Source organism: Lycorma delicatula, chromosome 2 (genome assembly GCF_047948215.1).
Source record: "Lycorma delicatula isolate Av1 chromosome 2, ASM4794821v1, whole genome shotgun sequence".
Lineage (NCBI taxonomy): Eukaryota > Metazoa > Arthropoda > Insecta > Hemiptera > Fulgoridae > Lycorma > Lycorma delicatula.
Genome location: NC_134456.1, coordinates 197,150,894 through 197,178,880, shown reverse-complemented (window position 1 = coordinate 197,178,880; position 27,987 = coordinate 197,150,894). Strand labels below are relative to the sequence as shown.

Genomic DNA, 27,987 nt, shown 5'->3' with positions numbered 1-27,987 from the left:
CCGGTACTCCGGTGGAACCGGCATATGTCTTGACAGAGAGCGGATGCGCAGTCTCTGCACAGACTCCAGGCCCTTATACACCGAGGTTTTCAGGGCTCCTATGCCCCGAAAAACATGGTCACCTTAACTACATGCTTGCCATCGCGGGTGGCATGTGGACAACGAAAGGCCTCCGTTATACCTGCAAATAACTTCGACCGTGGCCGCCACATCGCCAGCTCTAAAGGTGGTATCAATCGTTAAAGTCCATAATCGTTAAAGTTTCGTACCTGCAGGTGGCCGCAAAATCCAGTCCTGAAATTTGGCCTGTAGATGAAATTCGGCCAAAAAATAGCATATCCGAGAACAACACTCGGAACCCCGTTAGCCAGCTACATGTAATGTACATAAGTACAGCTGTTGCCGCCCTGGACGTGGAACGTAGATGTTGTGTTCCGGACGTGGGGATTATCTAACTCAGGGTGGGTTAAATATTATTCTATTTTGTAAATTAATTTAATGTAATAAGTTTACTATGTGGATTAACCGAATATTTACAATGTTTTAATATGTTGCATGGAAATCTTTATTATTTTTTCAGGAAAATAATTTTTTTTTGTGGTTACAATACATTTGTTGATTAAACTCATTAAACTATATAAAACCAGTAATAATAATCTTTGTCTGAAATGACGTTTAACAATTGATGACTACACAAGGTACGATCGATTGTTCCGATTGATAAACAAGTTCCCGGAGGCCAAATAAATAATTATGCTTCGGAATGTTCATTTGTAAAACGTTGCCGGTGTTGGCGCCTCTGTTAGAAGGAGACGTACAGCATGTGTTCATTCATATTCTACACGTACACGCACTGACTGCGGATTTTCAACGCGTTGTTTGACACTACACAAAGTTTGTCCTTTTTCACTAGAACTCCCCTTTCTATGCATTCTCTTTACTCATACCACTGTACAAAGTACACACTTGTGTCCACACAATTAAATAAAAAAGCCAAGCTTACTGAAACATAAATTAATATGTTTCAGTAAAATGCATTAATTATAGAAAGTATCTAAACGAAAAACAAACACGTATTGGATATTAGTTTTTGTATCTATCAATTCTTATGAGTTTATCCCAGAAATTAATTTTTTGTTTTTAGATAAAAGTAATACCATTTTTGTTTGATGGTCTTGTATTCCTAAAAGACTCCTCCCACCAGTTAAATGACTACGGTTTTTAATGTCCATAGCAGTCTCTAAATGCGTATCTTCTATTCACTAAAATATAACATAAATATTCTTTTGTTTACTTCTTTAATGATCATGAGTAACTTTTAATACACTATTATTATTATTTTTTTTTTTTTAGTAAATACAAAGAGATTGGCAAAGAAAGAGATTTTTATTAAAGAATAATCGGACAAAAAATAAAAGAGATTTATTTTAAACGCTACACAATAAAATTTCTGTTTATTTATGAAATCGAAACATAAAGAAAGTTTTATCGTTTATAAGTTTTCTACTCATTTAACAACAAATGATTAACAACACAGTTGTAGGACTTTCCCGTCACGTGGCTAAAGCCATGTTCCGGCTTTTTTAAAAAAACAAAAAAAACTTGACATTTACCTTTAAATATCTTTTAAAATAACTTTCAAAAGAACTTTTGCCTTAGAAAAAAAAAATTGTTTTATTAAGAGGAAGTTTGATAGAAACGTTTATGGATTGTAGAACTGCAGTTGTGACTTCAGCAAAAAATTCTAGAATAATTATTTTTTTTTTAGACAAGAACTACAGATTTTAACTGAGATAAAACACAGTATACATGCCGATATCGCCTTATGGAAGACATTTATGAAGATCAAAAAAGACTTTGAAAAATCTTTGTTGGGAGAGGTAAATACCTCAAGCACATCATACTCTGGTATGTTTTCAACTGGGAATGTGAAGTAGGTGAGTGTATTGATTATACTTACTAGAATAGAAAAGAAGATAAAGAAAAGAAAGCGAAAAAAGAGGAAGAGAATAAGTGAATGAAAAGGGAGTTATAAAAGGATGTTTTGTAGAGAGAAATGTGAGCAATTCTTTGCTCGCATTAAGATAGGTCTTACAGTCGGTATGTTTTGTAAACATCGAATTTTTTTTATACTTAAGGGAGAAAACACGTAGCTGTACTACATTACTTAAAATGAAAACTAATAATTGAAATCAAGACAACAAAATACTTTAAAACTCATGTATCGTATTAAATGATTAGCTAACGATAAAATTGCCTGTTGCCAGTTAAAGACTTTTAAAGTAAAGGTTAGAGTAGGAATTACAAGACGACTGTTAAAAGTTTGAAACTTAGTTTTATTGATTTTTAGAGTTAGTCTATTGGTAATATCAATACCTACAGTTTTCATTGATACTAATGAACTAATTAACTTAAAGAAATACTACGTGTATTATTTGTAGTGGGTTAGTAGGTGTTTAATTTAACTCATTTCTAAATTTATTGGAACTCTTTCATATTTTGTTTCTAAACATATTTCACATTTATTAATTTAATTTTGCGTGTTTTTTTTTGGCGTATATCTACTTTTTAATTTGACATATGTTTCTTGTATCTGTGATTTGTTTTGCTTATGTGATAATTATCAATTATTACTTGTAATTCTTCATTATTGACAATATCTAATTCTTTACTTTCACATTATACAACTATAATTGACATTTTAAAATAGTGTGCTACTACTGTCGTAAATCTTTCGTAAAGATCACTTTCAAAAATAAGATAATTTATGTTTGGAACTAAATATTATTTAATAAAATAATTACATCATTAACAAAATTATTTTCAAATATTTCTACACATTCTAGTTTTACTATTATCAAATAATTTTTGTATCTTTACGTGGATTATTTTTTAATATAATTTGATTCTTTCCAAAATTTACCGTAACTGACAATAACTGATGAACCAGTAAGTTATGGCAATTTGATTCTCCTTTCCTTTTTTATACACAATTTTATAATCACATTCTTCTAATTTTAATCTCCAAAATTTATTTCTTATTAATTATTGTTTTTATTTCACTTGTGTAAATATTTGGGATAAACTGTGCTTCGGGACTTAAAAAAATATTTACAATTTTTATTAAAATCCAGTTATTAAAATATTATTAAGCAAAATATTTTAAAATAATTCAAAACATTTAATATACGGAGAATACAAATGTTTATAAATAAATAAATCTATAAATTTTTTATTTTTATATAAATTAAATTATACGGAGAATCCTTCTGAATAATAAATACAATGCACCTTCAGTAACAATAGATTTTATATTTTGCTTTAAAATTGCAGCAATAACTAATATAGAAAACATTTTTTAAAGAATATTGAATGAGTAGCTTGTGTATATATCTTCATTTATGATTGTATTAAAATGATTCTCTAATATATTATGTTTTTACTAAATACTGTGATTATTTTATTATTTCATTATTATTAATAATTTACTATGCATTACTTATTTTATTTCAAAATTATTTCCTTTTTCTTCATTTTTTCTTCTTGTTTATAAAAAAATCTTCGATATTTATTTAATTATTTTATAACGTTAGTCAATTCTTAATATATTTTCATAATATGTTAATAAATCTAAACATCAATTAAATTCGATAATTATTAATTAGAATTTAGAATAATTTTGTTTTTCTTTGACTTGTAAATATTAAATTATTTTATTTCCTTTGTGCTCTTTAGCACCCGATATTTTTATAAATTTAATTATTTCTTCCTTTTCTCCCAGTTCATTTGATTGGTCCTAATATTTCATAAATTTACTCGTAAATTCTTCGTTTAATTATATTAAAATTATTGCTAACACCAGTATTCCTCTTACTACTATTAGTTTATTGTTACCATCAACATTTTTTTTAATTGAGGATTTTGAGGTCACAGTGGACCACTTTAGTCAATTCTGGTTCGTCTTTATTTTTTTTCTTGATTGCTTCCCAATACTTCATTCTGAGAGATTTCGCTTTTTTGATTTCTTTTGAACAAACCCTAGTTGTTTTCTTTTCTTTAATTTTAAATCTGTAGTTTGCTTCTTTTAACATTTTTAAATTGTCAGTTTTGTTTCATAAATCTTCTATTGTGATTTCTAGTTCTTGCATATCTTGTTTAATTTCAGTTATTCAGGTCGGTGTTTTGGACATTTTCCAGTATTTCTCGACCAGTTTCCTGAAGAGCCTAAAGTAGTACAGAGCTGATTCTACGTCTTTATATACCTCTTGATTTGGTATGAATATTCATTCTCCCCCATCAGTAAGTCGTCTTTTATTTATGCATGTTCTTAGAATTCTTCTTTATATTCTTTGCATCTCTGCTGAGTAGGAAATGTTGGTTTTAGTTTGAAGAGTGTTTCTCGTCCATATGATATTATAGGCCTGAGTTTGGTATTTATTGAGCTACATCTTTTATTATATGTTGTTTTGGTGGTATTGTGCGTAATTGTGTTTTTGTGATCTTTATTTTTTCTTTGAGGTCATGTGATTTTTTTTTTAAGTATTTAAACCGTTCAACTAGCTCGACTTTATGTCCGTTTATGATTACGTGGTTCAATACCAGGGGATTTATGACCATTATTTTATTCTTTTCATATGATATTCTTAGGCCTATTTTTCCTGATAGTTCTTCCAATTAAGTTACTTGGGTTCTATCTTTTGCGATGTTACTAACTAGAAACGTTAGGTCATCTGCAAATCCTAGACAGTTTACTTTGATATGGTTTACATGTTTCCTTGCTTCAATTGTTACATGTGGTGAGTCTTTTTGTACCACTCTCTCATTACATATTTTGGGGCGCAGTTGAAGATCAGTGGGGATAGTCCATCTCCTTGTCTTAAACCTGTTTTGATTAGGAATGGTTCTGATATTTCTGGTGTAATCCTAGGTTTCGTATTATTTTCAACATTGATGGTCTATAAGTCTGAGAGTATTTTATATGTGCAATCTAATAGTGAAATTCTAGTTTTCGGGGTTGGTTTTGTCCCCTTTCTTGCTTAGTGGGTGTATGAGTGCAGTAGTCCAGTGTTTAGGTAATTTTTCTTTCCAGATTTTTTGGAGATTTTCTAGGTCTCCTTGGAGGAGAGTATTTCCAAAGTTCTACCACTGTCTGGCCTTCCCCGCTTGCTTTGTGATTTTTCATTTCTTTTAATGCTTAGTTTAGTTCTTTTAGTGCAGGTGGGTTATTTGGTTTTGGTTTGATTTGATAAGTGTGTGTGTGTCAATCTGGAAAAGTTCTGTGGGTTCTTCACAATTTAGTAGTTTTTTTGAACTATTTAGCTAATATTTTTGCGTTTTGTTTATTACTGTATCAGGGTTTACCATCTTCATAACATTATTTTTCATTATATTCGGCAACTTGTTTCTGTCAATATTTTTCTTATAATTATTAATATTACTACAATTTTTCTTCTTATTTTTATTTTCATAATTTTTATTCGGGAGTATAGTGTTACCATTAACACAATTACTTTTCTTATTACGACTACTATATTTCTTCTCATTATAGTTATTAATTTTCTTCCGACTTTAATTATCACTTATATTTAACAACATATTTCTGTTAATATTATTCTTATTATTAACTCTTCTCATTTCTATATTTCTTCTTATATTTATTTGTTATTATCATTTTTATTTGGCAACGTATTACATTTTTTATTGTTAATATTATTTTTCGGGTTTATGCAAACTGGTTTAGTACATACTCTACTCTTTTTCTGTTTAACCTCCGGAACAACCCAGAGGTATTACTTCAGAGGATGACCGAGAATGATATGTATGAATGTAAATGAAGTGTAGTCTTGTACAGTCGCAGGTCGACCACTCCTGAAATGCGTGATTAATTGAAACCCAACCACAAAATAAATGAAACCCAACCACAAAAGAACACCGGTATCCACGATCTAGTATTGAATAGCATTGAAATCCGTATAAAAGTAACATACTAGGATTGAACCTTAGAACTCTCGATTTCGAAATCAGCTGATTTGCATGACAAGTTTAACTACTAGACCAACCCGATGGATTGGTTTATTACATACTAATTTTTTATTTCTTAAGGGGGATTATGCAGTTTTTATTTCTGTATACAAATTCGTAATTGAGAAACTGTTCCTATGTTCGTCTTTAGCTTTATTTCCTGATATCTGATATAATTTGAGGTATTTATTTGGAGGTTATACTGAATTTTTTTTTTAATGCTCATTGACGTTTCTTGTGTGCTTTTGAATTGAGGTCTTTGGTTAGGGTTTTGAAAGTCTGGACGTTGATAAAAATTTGGTTATGAATAATTAAATTGTGGGTAATTATAAAGGAATTGGGATTTCTGTAAACATTTGAATATTTGGATTTTTTGGATTATAGTTTTTGTTACAATTAGGTTATTGTGGTGTCTGATACGGATTAAACATAGAATTATTTTGATTTTTGACTGGAGAAAAGTGCTCGAATGAAGTGATCCAATCGTGTCGAATGGTGTAATTTTTAATATGTATTATATAATATGTACTGAAATATTTAATCAACGCGGGGAAAAAAATACTGAAAAGTTTTCTCCATTTCTAACTATACTAACGGGATATTCACTCGATTTGGACTTTGGACATTTTTTCAGATAAATATTTGTCGAGTAATGCTAAAACCTGGGCCAAGAATATTTTAGAGAAAAATTAGAAATAACGTATGGTCACCTAGTGGTTGTCGGGTTATACTAAGACCCGGGCAAAGAATACCCTAGAGATTTTCAAAAAAATATTTGTAAGATTTTCAGCAAAACTAAAAATGGAAAGAGAAAACTTTAAAATAAATAAAAAAAGTATACTAACAGGCGACGGGGCGGCGACGACGACGACGACAACTACGACGACGAGGACGGTGACGGGGACGGCGACTACGACGACAGCGGTGACGGCGGCGACGATGACGATGACGATGACGATGACGATGACGACGATGACGATGACGATGACGACGACGACGATGACGATGACGATGACGATGACGATGACGATGACGACGACGACCATGACCGATGACCGATGACCGATGACCAAGATGACCACGATGACCACGATGACCACGATGACCACGATGACCACGATGACCACGATGACGACCACGATGACGACCACGATGACCACGATGACGACCACTATGACGTCGACGATGACGACGAAGACGGCGACTACGACGACGAAGACGGCGACTACGACGACGAGGACGGTGACAGTGACGACTACGACGACAGTGGCGACGGCAGCGGGGACGAGGTCGGCGACGGTGGCGGCGACGATGACCATGACGATGGACGATGACCGATGACCGATGACCGATGACCGATGACCGATGACCGATGACCGACGACCGACGACCGACGACCGACGACCGACGACCGACGACCGACGACCGACGACCGACGACCGACGACCGACGACCGCCGCTGCCGTCGCCGTCGTCGTCGTCGTCGTCGTTGTCGCCGCCGCCGTCGACGTCGCCGCCATCGTCGTCGCCGTCGCCGTCATCGCCGTCGTCGCCGCCGCTGTCGCCGTCGCCGCCGTCGTCGTCGCCGTCGCCGTCATCGCCGTCGTCGCCGCCGCCGTCGCCGTCGCCGCCGTCGTCGTCGCCGTCGCCGTCATCGCCGTCGTCGCCGCCGCCTTCGCCGTCGCCGCCATCGTCGTCGCTGTCGCCGTCATCGCCGTCGTCGCCGCCGCTGTCGCCGTCGCCGCCGTCGTCGTCGCCGTCGCCGTCATCGCCGTCGTCGCCGCCGCCGTCGCCGTCGCCGCCGTCGTCGTCGCCGTCGCCGTCATCGCCGTCGTCGCCGCCGCTGTCGCCATCGCCGCCTTCGTCGTCGCCGTCGCCGTCATCGCCGTCGTCGCCGCCGCTGTCGCCGTCGCCGCCGTCGTCGTCGCCGTCGCCGTCATCGCCGTCGTCGCCGCCGCCGTCGCCGTCGCCGCCGTCGTCCTCGCCGTCGCCGTCATCGCCGTCGTCGCCGCCACCGTCGTCGTCGCCGCCGTCGTCGTCGCCGTCGCCGTCATCGCCGTCGTCGCCGCCGCCGTCGTCGTCGCCTCCGTCGTCGTCGCCGTCGCCGTCATCGCAGTAGTCGCCGCCGCCGTCGTCGGCGCCGCCGCCGCCGCCGCCGCCGCCACCGCCGTCGCCGCCCCTGAGGACGGTGACGACGACGGCGGCGGCGACGACGACGGCGGCGGAGACGACGGCGGCGGCGACCACGGCGATGACGGCGACGGCGACGACGACGGCGGCGACGGCGACGGCGGTGGCGATGGCGGCGATGACGGCGACGGCGACGACGATGGCGGCGACGGCGACGGCGGTGGCGACGACGGCGATGACGGCGACGGCGACGACGATGGCGGCGACGGCGACGGCGGTGGCGACGACGGCGATGACGGCGACGGCGACGACGATGGCGGCGACGGCGACGGCGGTGGCGACGACGGCGATGACGGCGACGGCGACGACGATGGCGGCGACGGCGACGGCGGTGGCGACGACGGCGATGACGGCGACGGCGACGACGATGGCGGCGACGGCGACGGCGGTGGCGACGACGGCGATGACGGCGACGGCGACGACGATGGCGGCGACGGCGACGGCGGCGGCGACGACGGCGATGACGGCGACGGCGACGACGATGGCGGCGACGGCGAAGGCGGCGGCGACGACGGCGATGACGGCGACGGCGACGACGATGGCGGCGACGGCGACGGCGGCGGCGACGACGGCGATGACGGCGACGGCGACGACGATGGCGGCGACGGCGACGGCGGCGGCGACGACGGCGATGACGGCGACGGCGACGTCGACGGCGGCGACGGCGACGACGGCGACGACAACGACAACGAGGACGGCGACGACAACGACAACGAGGACGAGGACGGCGACGACAACGACAACGAGGACGGCGACGACAACGACAACGAGGACGGCGACGACAACGACGACGGCGACAGCGACGACGACGACGACGACAGCGACGACGACGACGGCGGTGACGACGACGGCGGTGACGGCGACGACGGTGACGGAGACGACGGTGACGGAGACGACGGTGACGGAGACGACGGTGACGGAGACGACGGTGACGGCGACGGCGGTGGTGATGGCGGTGAAGACGGCGGTGAAGACGGCGATGAAGACGGCGATGAAGACGGCGACGGCGACGGTGACGACGACGACGACGGCGACGGCGACGGTGACGACGACGACGACGGTGACGGAGACAACGGTGACGACGACGGTGACGGCGACTGCGGTGGCGACGGCGGTGGCGACGGCGGTGAAGACGGCGGTGAAGACGCCGATGAAGACGGCGATGAAGACGGCGGTGACGGCGGCAGCGACGGTGACTGCGGTGACGGCGGCGACGGTGACGGTGATGACGGCTGTAAATAAATCACATTAAAACATGAATGCAATGTATTCCGTTATCAGTTTATACTAATGTTTGTCATTTTCGAAGGCGAAAGTTCTGAGTTTCATATCCTAGTAATGATTTCTTTCTGAAATCCTAGAGCGTGGATACCGGTGTTCTTTGGCGGTTGGGTTTTAATTAACCACACATATCAGGAGTGGTTGACCTGAGACTGTACAAGACTACACTTCATTTACATTCATATATATCATCCTCACTCATCTTCTGAAGTTATACATTACGGTGGTTCCAGAGGCTTAACAGAAAAAGAAAAATCTTGGTAAAGGTTAGTCAGTTTTATTAGAATTTGAATAGTAGACAGTGATAACTGTGTATTTTGGTGCTTGGGGTTCAATTAATCAGTCGTCTCAGGAATAGAGGGCCTGAATCTGTGCAAGACTGCACCTCATTTACATTTACATATCAAATGTATATGATCGCATATGACTGCAACGTACACATTATGAAAATAAAAAATTATACCCTGAAAAAAAAAAAAAAATGTTAATATCAGAAAACTTTTATACTTAATGAAATATGTAAATGTTTATTCGTTTTAACTCATCAATATAATATAATATTATTAACAAATGAAAAAGAATATATAAATATGGTTTATATTATATGGTTTCAAAAAAAAACTATTAGAACTAAAAAATAAATAAACATTAATTCAGGTACAAGAAAGTAAATAGACAAATAGTCAACACAAAACAATAATTAATGATTAAAAAGTTAACACGGAACATAAGAACAAACAGGTGATATCGCAAAAGTATAGAGCGATAAAACGCCAAACGAGACCAAAGTCAGGCACTTGAGCTATAAACACACAAAAACTAAAAACACCACAAAACATAACCAAACGATTTAAAAAAAATCACAGAAACGAACAAAACAAACGAACTGGAATGCAATGCAAAACCGAGAAAATGAAAACTTGTCGCGTGTCTGGTCGCCGTAAGACTTGAAAACTGACATCGTAAGATATTGGAGTTAATTCGGGCGCATCATGTGCGCATACAGGACTGTCTTCTATGATGCCATTTGCGTGATGGAGCGATGCCTTCACTTTGTGGGAATATCAAAATCGGAGACGAGGGAGAGGATTATAGCTTCTGGCAGAGGAGTGGACGGCCAGCGAGAAGGGCAGTTGGACCAGGCACCTTATCCCTCAGCTAAAGAACTGGGTGGGAAGGTGACAGGGGGAGGTTGACTTCCGCCTCACCAAATTTCTTACTGTAAATGAAGATTTTTATGACTGCTTAGTAAAACAATCATAGTTAATATATATTAGTGAAACTATATTCAAAACAAGCCACAGAGCAGAGATAGACAAAATTCTAAAACTCGAAAGAAGAATAGCAAGGACCTGCAAAAACAAACAAAAAATATTACAAAGAACACTGGAGGATAATATCAAATGAGGCAGTTTATAAGGAAATGGAACCTGTAACAAGCACAATAAAAAAAATAATTTCCTTTTTAATCTGAATTCCAGGCAATGGAATCTCAAGACAAGTAATAGAAAAACTATGGATAAGCAAAAACAAAATTAACTTGCTAGCAGAAATACAATAAGGCATGTAAACCCTGGGGATAATACTAACAGACCTGAAGGAAAAAACAGGGAAAATGGGAATTCTAAAATGGACTACAAACCAAGGACAGAAAATGAACAAGATGGGTAATAATTTTACAGAGGCTGTAAAAGTAGAAAAAACATTTATATTATATATAATATATATACTTATATACTATATAATATACTCCCTCGTATATGTTATACATATATAAATATATATATATATATATATATATGTGTGTGTGTGTGTGTGTGTGTGTGTGTGTGTGTGTGTGTGTGTGTGTGTGTGTGTATGTGTGTGTGCACACATATATGTGAGTTATTTTAAAATAGTTTGATCTACAATTAAAACCTGAAAAATGTTCAAAATTTTTAAATTTTATGTTATATTTTTATTTGATGATACTTTTAACAGTTTGTTAGTTATAAAGTTTAAGTACAATATTACTCTTTTCATTATTTTTATCGTAATTTTAAAGCAAACCTTAAAAATATAAAACATTACCCCAAAATATATAATTAGTTTTTACACCGCAAGAAACTAACTTACAAGTAAAAAATGATTAGTAAAAAACAAAAAAACTTGATAACTACTAATTGTACGTATCTACCTAGAATAATTATGAAAAACGAACAAAAAATACTTAAACAAGTTTTTTGAACACAACATAAACTGTAGAAGTAATATTAAATTGCACACTTACTGTATCCTGAAAAACCACTTGTAAAAAAGAATGAAAAACTTGTTTAACTGTTTTTTTGTCCGATTTCTTAAATTATTCTAGGTAGATGTGTACAATAACCTGCTTCCTTTTTCTGAGCATACTTTTCTCTTATATATAAAAAAACGATGATTTTTTTTAAAAAATCACAAGAAGCAGAAAGTTTTTGTCATTTTATGGAATATCATCATAACAATTTGAAAATAGAAAATTTTGAAATTATGTCCCCTCCTTTTATAAGACAATAAAAAACTTTTGGAAATAAATAACCTTTGTTATTTTAAACCAAAGACCTGTTACTAACCAAATTTGGTTGTATTGGTTGGATCTGCGAAGCTACAGAAGGGAACAAACATACATTACAGGTTAATACATTACCACTCCTACAGACAATCTGTTAAAAAATGGCAATATTCTTTTTTCCATACATATATTAAATATTCTTTATATTAGCAATAAAATTAGTAATTCCATTATTAATTGAAAAAATATGTTTAATAATATATCTTTTTTAACTGAATGTCATTTATATATTTTTCATCTGAAAAAAAATTAAAAACATTAAAATACAGAATATTCTATAACTGAAATTAAAACTATGATTATTAATAAATAAAAGTTACCCTGATACATTATGCTCTAACACTTGAGCTAATTCTTCAAATTTTTTCATTTTGATAATGGATGAAACACTGTGTACACCATTCTAATAAAATGTTCTATATCCTGCATAATATACCGTATACATTTTTACATGCATCATCTAATCCTAAATCTTTCCTATGTGCTACACAGTATTGTTCAGTTAAATGTGATGTTTCTCTGTTGAGTATTGCTTACTCCATTTTTCCTTTCAAGCATAACACCAACTCCATCATGTGTAAACATTACAGTTTTTTGTATGATGTATCGATAACTGAATAGAATGTTTTTATAGTAAACAGTAGTTATAAACTCCCGTAACAAAGTCATGGTGTATGTTACTCCTTAAACAGTTAAACACGTCATTAATACCTTACATATTTACAACAGCTGATTGTAAATATGCGAGAAATAAATTTCTCTGTCCAGTTTACTGCAATATTCTAAAATCATTGCGTGGCTGTGCACCAGCACGGCTTAGAGGGAACTATAACTACAACATAATTAAATCTGTCATTCTTTATGGTATGAAACAATTTGCTTTACCAGTATAGAAAAAAAAATTAAAAGTAAAAAAATAGAATACTCAGAAAAATATACGAATCTAAAAAAGACCAAATTACTCATAAGTTTAAATCAAACAAAGAGATATATCAACATATCCACACATTAGAAGCACCTGTAGAAAAAGAAGATTAAGATTTCTAGTACATATGAGGATGAATGAATCTAGGGTGAACAAACAAATCTGATAAAACTTTGAAACAGAAATGAACAGGGTTACATCAAACAAATGAAAATAGAAATGCAGAAATTCAGTCTAACTCAGGAAAGTTTTTTAAACAGAGATGAATTTTGAAAGTTCATATGCAATCTGACATAACTGTGGAACAGAAAATGCCCAGTGATAGAAAAGGTGAAATCAGAACAGATGAAATTTTGGGAAGAGAAAAAGAAAAGAAAGAAAAAAGAAGTTGTTAAGCCATTTTGATAGATTTGATAACATTTTTCTTAATAATTTAAAAAATCACTCATAACTTAAATAATGGAACATATTGATTTTAAGTGGCAAGGGTCTTGTCATCTTGTATTATTCTGGGGTTTAAGTTTATTTCTGAATGATCAAAACTAGTCTGACAAAACTACTATTCTGACTAGGTCAGTAGTTATTTTAAAGGGAGGGAAAAGTATTTTTTTCCTTATTGTTTGAGAAAAGAGATAATGACCACAGCAGTCGATATCATAACCCTGGGAAATATAATAGTAATAATAAAGTTATTTAGTAGCATTGTAATATTTTACCATTCCTCCTAATAATTATTTTCATGGCATCCCTTTTAATTTTTTTTTTAAATTTGGCAAATTATTCCATATTAAAAAAAAAAATTTGTCTTCCATATTAAAATATATATACTAAAATCTAGCAATAGTGAAACATTGTCGCATCTGCTAGTATATATATATATATATATATATATATATATATACATAAAGAGAAATGATAATTTTTTTTGTAAATTTATGAAGATTAAACTAGGTTTTCAAACTTACTATTTTGAATTCAGTATCCAAAATATAAAATGTTACAATATAAAATAAGTATACAACTCTATCCACTGTTAGTCATTGTTTATAATGTCTTTCAGTTTATTTCTAGTATTTCTCCAAATTATGTATTCATGTCTTCTACTTTCAAAATTTTATAATGAATATGAATGTTTATTTTTTATTGTAATTTTTGAATAATTGCTATGAAACAGAATTTATAGTAATTTTATAGTTACTTTATTGTTAACTTTGTATCTTTAAATTTTCTGATTATTTTTACATACAGTGTACAATATTTTACTAGTGTTCAAATGAAAAACCTAAGTACTTGCCCTTGATAATTGCAGCTTTAGCTATTAATATAGTCCAAATCCCAAAAACTTTGGACTAGATCAGTTACCAAAGAAGTATTAAAATAAATATTTAAAATGACTATTTTACTCTATCATTATAGTTAACAGAGTTATTACTCTATCGTTATAGGTAATTATAAGCAATTATTTCAACCTTTGACACCAAAAAAAAAAAAAAAAAAAAAAAAAATGATCTAAAATATCCATTTTAAGCACATTCACTTGTATATCTTTGGATGCAAAATTAATAAATATACTATTAGCTTTTTTTTTTTTTTTTTTAAAGCAAGTTTAACTCTGCTATATAACTAAAAATAATAAAATTAAGTATTTCATTTAGTAAACTATATTTAGTGTGATACAGATCGGGATCTATTTTCCCAAAAGCAGAGAAGACATAAATGAAGCACAAGTAACATGAATAACTTATTTTAAAATCTAGACATAAAGTTAAGACCTTATTGGGAGTGTATGAGTTAATAAAAATATACAGAATGTGATTTTATGATCAGTGTAGTGATTAGCAAGCTGGCTTCTAAATCAGCCGGTCTATGGTCTAAATTCCTGACAAGGGTGCAATATTTTTTCACCTAACATTTCATCCATGTTGTCTTTCTTAAAACATATGCATTGTTTGCCTTAAATCACAGTACTGAAATCAATTAAAAAATTAAAATGCAATAGGTTTTGGGATTTGTTATTTAAATAGCCAAGGATGCTAACATCTGTGCGCCTGCTTATCCTTTTAAAATTAAAAATAATATTTATTCTACAAAATATATGCTTGTTGGATAACTTGTTAGCTAATTCTATCCTTTGTTCCTTTTGAAATTCTATACATTTAAAATCAATAATGCAGTAGATTTAATAACAATCATACCTGTCAGAGCACTATGGCTTAATTTTTTTCATGTGATCTAATGTAACACAAACATTGTGGTTTGTGTTATTTTAATCATAAGGGTTATTGTTGATATTTTAACCATAATGAAATAACTTATGACAAATTTTATATTTCCCTTCATTGACACAATCTGGAAAAACTAATGCATTAACATTATTACTTATAGACGAAAACAACATTTGTAAAAAAACCTTGGAGAGTAGCTAAAACATGAAATCCATTTAAAGTAGAAGAGTTTGGTAATCAGGAATTTCAACTTCTTAAATATCCGTATCTCTTTGAAGATTAAAAATATAAAGTGAATGTACGTACATCTGGGGAGAAAATTAATTTCTCACACCCATACAGACCAGGCGTGTTTCAACATTACAGTGTGAGATCCATTTATACACTTCATTTAGTTAAACAATGACAGCCATTTTATAATCACATAGCTCCTAATTTATTCTGAGATAGTCATTTGATATAGTCTTACTTTATTTTTCTGTTTAGCCTCCGGAACCACCGTAAGGTATTACTTCAGAGGATGAATGAGGATGATGGGTATGAATGTAAATGAAGTGCAGTCTTGTACAGTCTCAGCTCGACCGTTCCTGAGATGTGTGGCTAATTGTCAACCAACCACCAAAGAACATCGGTATCTACGATCTAGTATTCAAATACTTATAAAAGTAACTGTCTTTATTAGGATTTGAACCTTAAAAGTTTCGACTTCAAAATCAGCTTATTTGCGATGAAGAGTTAACTACTGAACAAACTGACATGCTTGTCAAGCCGTTCTAAACAAGAAATGTTGTCCGTTTAACATAGGTTACTGTATTTTATTTGTTTTAACAAATTTCACACCTTTTTTTATTCTTTTAACCCATAATTCTATGATTCACCCGTCTCTGTTCGTCGTAATAACATTACTTAAACCAAAAAAATTGATGTAACAAATCTATACTTTAATTTCTTGTATATACCCACCGGGTTGGTCTAGTGGTTAACGCGTGACTTCCAAATCAGCTGATTTGGAAGTCGAGAGTTACAGCGGTCAAATCCTAGTAAAGCCAGTTATTTTTACACGGATTTGAATACTAGATCGTGGATACCGGTGTTCTTTGGTGGTTGAGTTTCAATTAACCACACATCTCAGGAATGGCCGAACTGAGAATGTACAAGACATTTACACTCATACATATCATCCTCATTCATCCTCTGAAGAATTATCTAAACGGTAGTTACCGGAGGCTAAACGGAAAAAAAAAATTTCTTGTATATACTTTTTTTTAGTACGATATATTTTCATCATACTTGTGTTTTAAAGTACATTGACTAAGAAAACAATTCCTCTTATTAAAAAATAACAGGGCAATGATAAAATTCATTATTTATACAAAAATCGCCATAATTAAGCCGAACAAAAACTGAAGTTTTACTGCTAAAAATTGAAATTAAAATGACATCAATTAATTCATTAATATGAATAAAATACACAAAGCCTAATAAATAATATAATGTTACTAACACTAATGTGAAATGCGCCTGCGTCCATACATAACAGACAATAATGTTTAAAACAACAATCTAATCTCGAAGCAGAAGTCGCAATTACTTTACTAGTATTATTGGAACGAGACTGTATACACCAGTAGTTCGTAAACTCTCCAAATACAAACTCGCTTTGTCATCATCTTGTAGTTATTTTATATCTTTTTCTGGATGAAAAATTAAATATACTGTCATCAATATTGATGACAGACATAAACAGAAGATGTAAAATAAATAAACTTTCTCAAAACAATAGAGAATTGCAAAACAAAAATGTATGCATAACCTTATTTTGTAGGTCAGAACTAATGAGGTTGAAATCATTTAGCAGTGATAAAAAATTAAATACAGAGTGTTTCATAATGTTCTTAGGATTTACAAAAATTTTGTACAAAAAAAAAGTATTTCACTTACCTAAATGAAAGTTGTACGAGGTGATGCAGGGACTCAAACAGTTTTTGTTAAAATCTATAAATGTTCAATATGTGCTCCTCGGGTGACACGGCACACATCAACACGAAAGTCTAGCTCTTGTCAAACTCGTTCTAAGATGTCATTTTCGATAGAGTTGATTGCATTGACTATGCGATCTTTTAGCTCAGCGATATCGTGCGGCATTGGTGGGATAAACACCTTATCTTTCATGTAACCCCAGAGAAAGAAATCACATGGCGTGAGGTCTGGTGATCTTGGTGGCCACAGCATAATGTGTTGGTCTTCTTCAGACGCACGTCCTATCCAGCGCCTAGGTAATGTTGTGTTAAGGTACTGTTGAACCTCGTTATGAAAATGGGCAGGACAACCATCTTGCTGGAATTTGAAGTCGTTGTGTAGCTGAGGCACAAATCATATTTGTAACATATCCAGGTATATCATCCCGGTTACTGCCGTTTCCATAAAAAAGGAACGGCCCATTTACTGCCTCACGAGAGATCGCACAAAAAACGTTTACTTTCGGAGAATCCCGGAATGTGTTCCACATAAGCGTGTGGGTTTTCAGTTCCCCAAACTCGCACATTATGACGGTTTACTTTGTCGCTAATATGGAAAGTAGCTTCATCGCTGAAAATTATCTTGTTTAGAAAACCTTCATCTAACATCTTTTCCTGTAACTGTAAACAAAAATCGAGCCCACGATGTTTATCTCCATCAGAAAGACGCTGGATTAATTGAAGATAGTACGGTTTGCATAATAAACGTTTACTGAGAACTCTTCACACTGTTGTTTTCGGAATTCCTAATTCTCTGCCTGCAGCCGCAGTCGATTTTGACGGACTGTGAATGAAACTTGCACGCACACGTTCGACATTGACTTCTGAGGTTGATGGACGACCAGTTGATTTTCGCTTGCACAAGCAACCAGTTTCACTGTATTGTTTATACCATGCACGAATTGAATTGTCACTTGGTGGCTCCTTATGAAATTTCAACCAAAACGCACGTTGCACAGAAATTACTGACTTTGACAAGTGAAATTCTAACACACAAAACGACTTCTCGCTTCCTGTGGCAGCCATTTTTTCTATTGCCGACGCCTAGCCAGCAAATGGTTTACTAACTGCCTAGTATATGTGGAAAAAACTATTTGAAGTACTCTTTCGTACAGTACTTGTTTTATTCTTATGAGTGAAATAGTTTTTTTAATGAATTTTCGAAACTCCGAAGAACATTATGAAACGCTCTGTATAAACATGTGAATAAATTTTTGTAATATAAACAAGACAATCTAGATTTATTAAAACCGGATGTGATCTGAACGCAATCAATTATAGAGGCATTGATTTGCAAACTGATCAAGAAACAGGAGAGACCTGCCTCTTAATAAAAAGTAAGAAAAAATGTGTATAAACAATATTAAGTAACTGCTCGTACTGCTAAGCCAAGGTAAGACTTATCTGAAATTCGTGATTAGATAAATTTATTTTCTACAAGCTTTCCAATTAATTTTCTTGAATTTTGCATGAAAATTAGAGTGCTTTCTGTTTTTAAATTGATAATGTTTAATAAGAGTATTTAAAAAAAGTGTCTTGCAGTACATAAAATAAAATATGAATTATAAAAGTTGAAAAAGAAAGAACCAATTGATTTAATTAAAAAAAAGAAAAATAATGTAGTTTAAAAAAATATGAAATAAATAAAAACCAACTCTGCATATAATTCTTTTGGTCTTCTAACCGTTGGAGAAGTTGAAGTTTTCTTTAAAGAAAATTATAATACCTAAAGTTTTTTTTATATAAATATAATAAAACAAACTGTTGAATTTGTTGATGTTTATTTAATCTACCTTATTAATATTGAACGTTCAAAAATTAAACTCCCTTACTAAATTAAATCTGTACATCCATTTAGTGACCGAGTATTCCACTTCTCACCATAAGATAACGAATTCGTCTTTATTTAAACATTACTTTTTCAAAAAAACTTGTGAAAAGCTGGTCTAGAATTGGACATACAACAATAAAGTTTGCAATACCTTTTTATCATTCACATTGCAGAATGTACACTTGTTCTACAATATCCATTATATATATATATATATATATATATATATATATATATATATATATATATATATATATATATAACAAGATAACTATCTTGTCATTGATAAACATTGGTATAAATATGATCGTAAGAATTTGTCTGGAAGGATTAAAGGAAACTATGTTTGGTGAGAAAACATTGATTAGAGTAGCATCACAAAATAAAAAAGAATGGTGTATTTTACTTAATATATAAAAATAACTACAGTATGATTATAGAATAATTACAGTATATCTATGTAAATATATCAAATGAATAAAATGGATACAGTAGAAAAAAGTTCATATAAACATAAGTCAGAAAACAGTTCGTTACCGAGTTTTGGCTCGCGAAACAGTTAGCTCTGCTTTCTGCTCTCTATGTGAAATTAAACCATACTAAAATTTTTGAAGTACAAAATCTAGGAGTAAATTTGGTGCTTCCTCACGGTTCTTGATCTAAGAAACTGAATAAAAGTGGTCCCACAACTCTATCTCACTTAGCTTTTAAGAAAAACGGGGTAAAACACAAACCATTTTTGTCGGGAAATACACTTTTTTAGTTTTGGGATAAAATAACTTTGTGAATTTATCAATAAATAAATATTAATTTCTAGTTAACTTTGTAGAGAATTTAATTCTGAGAAAATTGATGAAAAATAACTTCTATTAAAATTAAACACAAAGAAATTCAACTGTAATTAAAAACAAAACACACAAACTGGTTAGGAAAAATGAGAGGATTTTATACAGAACAATTGTCATCAATTTTTGAACAGTTGTAATGCAAATGAAAACAAAAAGAAAACTTATCAATAACAAAAATAAATAAAAATTAAATTTAAAAACCTAAAAATCGCATACTTTTTCGATTTTTTTGTTTTTAAATTATTAAATATCAAAATAATTACTTGATAAAGTTGCAAACAATTCTTTAAACCAGTTGCTCAATGTGGCCGCCATTCTATTCAATGCATAGTTCAGCTCGGCCAATCTATGCTATCTGGGCACGTCTAATAATATCAAATATTATTACTAACAGTAGCTCCAGTTTCTATTATACGATGTCTCAATTAATTCTTCTTTTGTAGCCATTGCACGTATTGTGCAGTGTTCGATGCGGGTTTAGTGGTCGGGACCACACTTTAACATATGTGGCGACTTACCAGGCATTCCTGGATACTCTGTTTCCAGATGCTCTGGAAGCAAAAATCGGCGTCAGGACGGGTGAGATACCATTCCCTGGAGTACGGGCTGTGGATCCCGTAGATATAGACCGAATGGTTTCTCTTATGGCACTGAGAAAGCACCAGTGATTGACCAGCTTTACCCGAACATATTCTATCATCTGCTGCCTATCATAAGAGAGCCACTCTGCAGGCTGTTCTCGGGGTGCCTTAGCTGGGGTTGCTTTCCGAATCGTTGGAAGGTGGTTTTGGTGAGGCTCTTAAAATCAGGAAAGGATCCGAGTGAGGTCAACAGTTATCGACCCATCAGCCTCTTGTCGGTAATCGGCAAGTTGCTTGAAAGGCTGGTTGTAGAACGGCTCTGGAAAAACATCGATATGAAGTCATTTCTAAATCGAGGCCAATACGGCTTCATGAAATTTAAAGGGTTGGCACCGAGGATTGCATCTTAAATGCTCTTGCCGAGGTGGAAAGCACCGACTGTAAATATGTTTTGGCAAGTTTTATTGACATAGACACTTCATTTCCTTCCTTGTGTTGGAGTTCAGTTCTGTATGAGTTGGAACGCCACAATGTTGCCGTAGCCCTGCAGGCCGTGGTACGTGACTATTTGTCTAACCGTATGGCTCTGTTTAAGGATGCGCATCTAGTTGCGGAAAAATCAGTCCCCAGGGGAAGCTCGCAGGGTTCCCTTCTCGGTCCCTTACTGTGCAACCTGGTATTCGACGGATTTCTGGGATTGACATTTCCAGAAGGGATCGCGGCCCAGACATTCGCCGATGACTGTTTTCTGTTAGTTTGTGAATTCACGACCACAGCTAGAAGACCGGGCGCAAGCGGTTCTGACAACCGCAGAGGACTGAATGGATATGCAAAAACTAAATATTTCTGTGCCCAAGACGAAGTGTATGCTTCTCAAGGGTGGAGACAAATTATCGTACAGTCGTAACCCTCATATTAAGTAAAAAGACTGTGTGATCAGCCGAGTTCGAGTTCATAAGTACCCAGGTGTTTTGTTTGATGAGAAGTTGCTGTTTAGCAACCACTTAAGGCAAGTAGCGGCGGACGCCGTCTCTGTGATGCACAAGCTTAGGAGGATTGCTCGAAAGGATTACGGGCTGCAGGGCCATTTGTATATGGTGTACCGAGGTGTATCGAAAGTATGACCTTTTATGCTGCGTCCGTTTGGGCGCATAGGTTGGAAAGAAATCGAGCACTTGTTGAAAATTTAAGGAGTGCCCAGCGCACTCCTAAATTGTATGCGCTAGTGTGTTTAAAACAACCTCCTACGAGGCTACCACCGTATTGAGAAAGACTCTCACAGTCGATTTAGTGGTGAAAGTTCGAGCGGCAATGTGGAAATTGCGAAGAGGTAGGGAGGCCGAGGTATTTGGTATGCGGTTTCGAGTTGGGCTTGTACTGCAGCGTAACGGTGATCACAATGCACCGGTTCTAATTTTCGAACAGTTGCTCATCTCCCGCCTGCGAAGGAAGCTTTACAACCTCGCGATGGAAGCATGGAAGCAAGCGTCGCACGCAACAAGTAAGGGTAGGTCTTTGTATAGATTTATACAGGATGTGGAGGGATGGTACGCCTCTAGTTCGTTCTTAAGGGCAACGAGAGCCCAAGTGCTCTCCAACCACGCAAATTTGAACCAATATTTGTTTCAGTTTCACCTGGCAGCTAATGAGCTGTGCGTCTGCAGGAAGATCCCAGTCGAACGAAAACATGATGTTCGACTGCCCAGTTCTTGGGTGAAGGGGGGGGGCAGAACTCAGGCCACCCTGGGACTTAGAGGTCAAGGGGAAAATTGGCCACTCATAAACGGCTAGTCAATGTGGCGTTAACCTCATTGTCGGACCGTCGGACCGCGTGGGAGTTCCTTGATGCTCTTGCTTTGTTCAACCAGCATCAGTAGTTTAAGGGATGTAAGACTCCTACCGTAGAAAGGCCTACGGCTTTTGCCATAGAAAGCTACCCTTGAGAAATGGCTGGCCATCAAATATAGCTCCATGCGCTATAATATGGTGGACAGGTACTTGCTGACATTTAGCGACCTAGGCGTGGTAGCAAATTGCTGTCCTTGACAGAATAAATTTTTATTTATTGACAAGTCATATATTTTAGTATGTAGACGGAGTCCGCCTACCCATTTTAGTAATATATGACAAGTGAGCGGGTGGACACGCAAGCGAGAGGTGTAGAGCACCACGCTTATTCCGCTCACGCAGTTAGTTAAGCTCTAGGAGCTAATTAGGATATTGGTCGCTTAACCGTTTTGAGGAACATTAGCCGTTAGTCGGACGAACAGTCGGTCTTATGCTTTAGGGCGACCGAATGGAGTGGTGGTGGGAGAAATGCTAGACTAAACAATTTGTGCCAATTCGAGCTGATTAGACTAACGACTTCATCCAACAGCAAAGGAAAGAGTATACTGGCCTGAGATCGGGAGCAATCTCCCGATCTCAGGCCAGTATACTATAAATGGTCACCTCAATAGGTGACCATTTTACTGCTTACTAAATATATTATTTAAATGATTCGTAAAATCCAACTACCACCTTCCATTGAGCCTTGGCGGTAAGAAAAAAATGACCTATGAGATTATCACCAAGAAGAGCATACCACACATTAAATGAAAAAGTGTACTGGAAATCACTTACAGCAGTCTCATGGGGATTTTCGTCTGCCCAAGTGAGTGTTTCGATAATTTTAATGCTATTTCTTGTAAAACAGGATTCATCAATAATTAGAATATTACTTAGAAAATCGGAGTGATGGTCACATTTATAATTAACCATCGATAAAATTTCATCCGTTTATCAAAATCAAGTGGTAAATTTATAAAACTCACTGACTAGTATAACTGATTCTTATGATCATATTTATACCAATGTTTATCAATGGCAAGATAATTATCTTGCTTTGTATAAATATGTATAAAATGGATAATAGAAAATAAGTGTGCATTATGCAATGTGAGTAATTGAAAAGGCGTTGTAAAGTTTATTGCTGTATGTCCAGTTCTAGTCCAGCTTTTCACAAGTTTATCAAAAATTACTACTTAAATATAGACGATATAATTATCTTATGATGAGAACTGGATTATTCAGTCACTAAATGGATATACAGATTTAATTTAATAAGGGTGTTTAAGTTTTGAACGATTAATTATTAATAAAGTAAATTAAATAATCATGAAAAATTCACGTTTACATTGGCGGTAAGATAAATTAAATCAAATATTATTCTTAGTTGAGTTAGAGATTCGGACGTATTTCGATGCGCTCTATTAGTATTCTGATTTTATCGTTTCAACGGTCTTTCTGTCTGATTGGCAATTGTCGGTGGAAATTTATGGAATGCGTCTTTTAAATTTTATGATTTTTGGATACGGACTGACCTTTTTATTTAGTATTTTATTTTATCGACCTTATTGCCTTTGGCAATACTAAGCCCTGGAAAAGAAAAGAAACGAGAAAAGATTGACCTTACTGTAGCGCCGCACAACGATAAAGATTTCTGCGGCCTATAGAACGGTATCGGCTGTGACGGCGGATATTTTGGCTGGAGTACCTCCCATTCGGTTAATGGCCCTACATACAAAACGAAGATGTGAAGGAATGTCCAAGACGGATGCTAAAAAACTATGATATCAGGAGTGGTGGGAGGCGTGGGAAGAAGCACGCTTGGCCAGATGGACGAAACGGATGATATCGAGGCTGGAACCATTGCTGAAGAGGGGTCATGGGGACGTGGGTTATATTACCCGGTTCCTCTCTGGCCATGGGGAGTATGGTGAATACCTTCTTCGTTTGCCTACAAAGGGAGTTGCCCAGCTGTATGCATTGCGGCCTGATTGATTCCCCTGAACATACATATTACGAGTGGCATAGGTGGGTTGAACTTCAACAACGCATGGATTGGAGTGGATTACACCGGATTCCACGGTGAAGTATATGTTTGAAGGTATAATGGAATGGCATAAGATTGAATCGTTGGTGACAGAAATTATAAAGACGAAAGAAGCCGAATACAGCCAATGGAGAACGGTCTAAAAAAATTCAAGACGTGTCTCAGTGATAGGGGTTCGGAAACCGGGAACAGCATACACGGGCCCGGACCTCCCGTACCAAAGCTTAAGGCAGGCAAAACTATTAATCAAGACCGAGTCCCGGCTGACGGGGTGGGGTACCTGGGGGTCCATAACCGGGCCTGGGTTAACACTCGCTTCGTCAATTAGAGGCAGGCACATGAAGAAAAGAAAAGATCCAGAGCCGGCGGGCCGACCTGCCGTATCGGACGTACTGCCGGCGGGTGGGAAGGCCCGTTGGAGTCGGAGGACACCCCTCTGGATTGAGTTATTCCACAAACTTGACTGCAGGACCAACGCAGGGAGCTGAAAAAAAAAATATTCCTAATAGTTAGCTCCATCTTCTGTTATACGATGTCTATAATTCATAAAATCAACAATACTTTATAAAAATTATTCGAACAGCAATAAAAAATATTTAATGTTGTATTGCGTTTTAATATTTTATTAATATTTTCTCCGCCTTATTTAATTTTATGGAAATATTTTAAAGACTTTTTTATAATATTTTATGATTGACCATTTTTTTAGCATGTGAAAATGTCGTACCTTACCGGGATTTGAACCCGGGACCTCCTGATGAAAGGTCGAGACGCTACCGCTCGTGCCACGAAGGTTATTTTTTATCTTTTGATGAGTCGGAGGAACCTATCTCACCACCTCCCCCTCCCGGGACCGGGCCGGCAATAAAGCATCACTCAGCCCCGGAACCTGCCTTCGAGCTTAGGGAATCCAGTCCCCGTGCTTCATCGACGACGCCCATCCACGCAAGCGCGGACGAATGACGACTCAGCAGGAGGTTGTCCTTCACCACATCGCTCTCCAGTCCTTTTCTTCACCTGTTACACACGGCTTTGTTTAGGTAATCTATTCTACTAGAAACCCCTCCTCCTTTCCTTTGCTTCCTTGGCCCGAAGTGTCGCTCTATTAAATTAGAAGGTTAGTATATAGTTTACATATTTAGAGATATATTAATGTATGGCAATGGCTTCATATTTCACAACTGAGGGATATATTAGGAGGTAGTAACAAGTCCGGATGTACATTGTTAAAAAATTCTAACTTTATGGTGTTTTAGAAATTTTTGTCCCCCATTTTGGATCCACCATGTTGAATCAAACCTTGTTTTGAGTAGGAAGGGGGTCATATAATGCATGATTTTAACGTAATATTTTACAAGAAAGATGATGATGAAAAACGTTTATCTATGAATGCCTTCGTTTTTGGGTTATAAGTAATCAATATAGCAAAAAAAAAAAAATTTGCGTTAGTAATAAAACAAGGTAAAAACGTTCCGTAGTAACTTTTTTATTTCGTATATGGAAAAAATGAAGCCATTTTTTGTGAAATGGATTTCATCATCGTTTTATCATCGCTGTAAAGGAGGCCAATAGAAATAATATTTTCAAATAAAACTAAAAATTCATCGTAGAATCCTCTCATTCTAAATTTCCTTCTTACTTCTTTAAAACCTCTGACTGTTTCATTTTCCTATTTTCTTACAAAACAAGACGAAATAAACGAAGAACATAACACGAAATGTTCATTTTATTTCGTTATCCGTATTAAAACGTAATATTTCATTCATCAAACGATTCTGATTTTACTTTGAATCGTCTCACTTCATGCTATAACCATTAAGCTGTATTATTACCGTTCAACAAGCAATTTATTTTTTAGGTACAAATTGACATTTTTTATACATTAATTTAAATTGAACTTAAGTAATCATATTCACACTGTGTTTCATGCCCAATTAAAAGGTCATATACTTTTATCTTTTATTTAATGAGATGTCCTCCAGCATCACAAAATTTAAAAATGTAAATTAATTGACATTTTCACAATAAAATTTTGTACACATTTATCAAAGCTAAATCGAAAAAGTCAGAACAAGTCTACGTTATTAATAAATCTTATCATTAAAGAATAAATACTTAATTTCGCAAAATAATCAATTATCTGTCGTTGTTAATTATTATTATCTTAAATAATGTGACATCTATAAGTAAAGTAGGGATCTTCTCTTACATTATGGACGTTATGTTGAAGTATAGTGTAACAAATTTATAACAATAGAACATTTTTAAACCAAGGCCATATCTTTTAAAAAACCATTCTTCCTCTTGAACCGCTTAACCTTTATATTTTTCTTATAAAAAGTTAAAGAAAATAATATATTTAAAGTTTAAACAAAACGTAAACATACTCAGAAATATAATTCAGTAAACAATTTTTTTAAATTATTTTTATAAAGTTATTGTATTTACTTTTTAATTTTTATTTATAAAATTTTAATTTTTATATTTTTTTTATCACAAATGTATACGGAAAGAATCTGAGTTTTAATAAAAATATTAAAAGGAAACATAATTAATTAATCTTAAAACAAGTTTTGTCGGCGCGGATCTGACTGGAACCCACTGTAAATTTCAAGCACGGTCAATTCTACTGTAGTAAAATCATCCGGGCCACCAATTCACCGCGTAAAATAAAAGCTGTTTTGCTGATGAGAAACTAATCAAAGAGAACTCTCTTAAGTCAGCAAACATGTTTTACTACAATTAAATAATGTTTATTCTTTTTTTCACCGTTTCCTTTACTGATACAGTATTTTGTTTTATTTTCAAAATTATTGCTATTTATTTAAAAAAACTCTCACAACAAAGTTGTAATACTTTCCTAGCATTGGTTATTTAATCTTATATAATGACAAAATATTTATGTAGATGTGTAAATAGTTATCTAAGATTTCTTTTTTTGGGTGGCGAAAATTTATAATGAAATTTTATTTAAAATTAACATATGTGTAAATAAAAAACAGTTTAACAAATTAAAAACATCAGAATTTTTTTTTTATTTTTTGCTTTTTCAACTCCAAAATCAACTTTCAAGAAATTTTTTTATTTTTCTACGTCTTCTATATTAAATGGAAGAAACTAAAAAAAACATTTCAGTAATAAATGTACAACCAATAAAATGCTACCTAAGATTCTTGGTGTTTTTTTTTCCGGGGGGTGGGTGAATTATGGTGAAATTTTATCGTAATATTATTATTACAATTTATTGTTTTAATTTTTAATACTATTAAAAGTTTAAATCAAAACGTTTTGAAAAATTAAGAAATCTATCTATATTTTTAACTTTCAACGGCACCCATACCTCCAATTTTATCTCCAAAGAATTTTTTTTTTTTGGTCTCATGCTACTACTACTACAACTACTACTGCTGCTGCTACTGCTGCTGCTGCTACTGCTGCTGCTACTGCTACTCCTACTACTACTACTACTACTGCTACTCCTACTACTACTACTACTACTACTACTACTACTACGTTTAGAAAGATGTTAAAAAAAAATCGGTTAAAAAAAGACAATACATATAAAGGTAGCTTTTCTCAATTTTTGAAGAAGGGGGAATTTTA

The 27,987-nt window shown here is 35.9% G+C and overlaps 1 protein-coding gene across 1 annotated transcript; it reads right to left on the bottom strand.

The window, feature by feature from the left end:
* Positions 1-6,931: 6,931 nt before the first annotated feature.
* On the bottom strand, positions 6,932-9,449 carry LOC142320028 (uncharacterized; the record flags this gene model as incomplete). Its single annotated transcript, XM_075357708.1, has 2 exons — positions 6,932-7,192; positions 7,392-9,449. Coding segments are annotated over 2 exons (2,319 nt in total), but the record flags the coding sequence as incomplete, so codon positions are not given.
* Between the last annotated feature and the right edge of the window lie 18,538 nt (positions 9,450-27,987).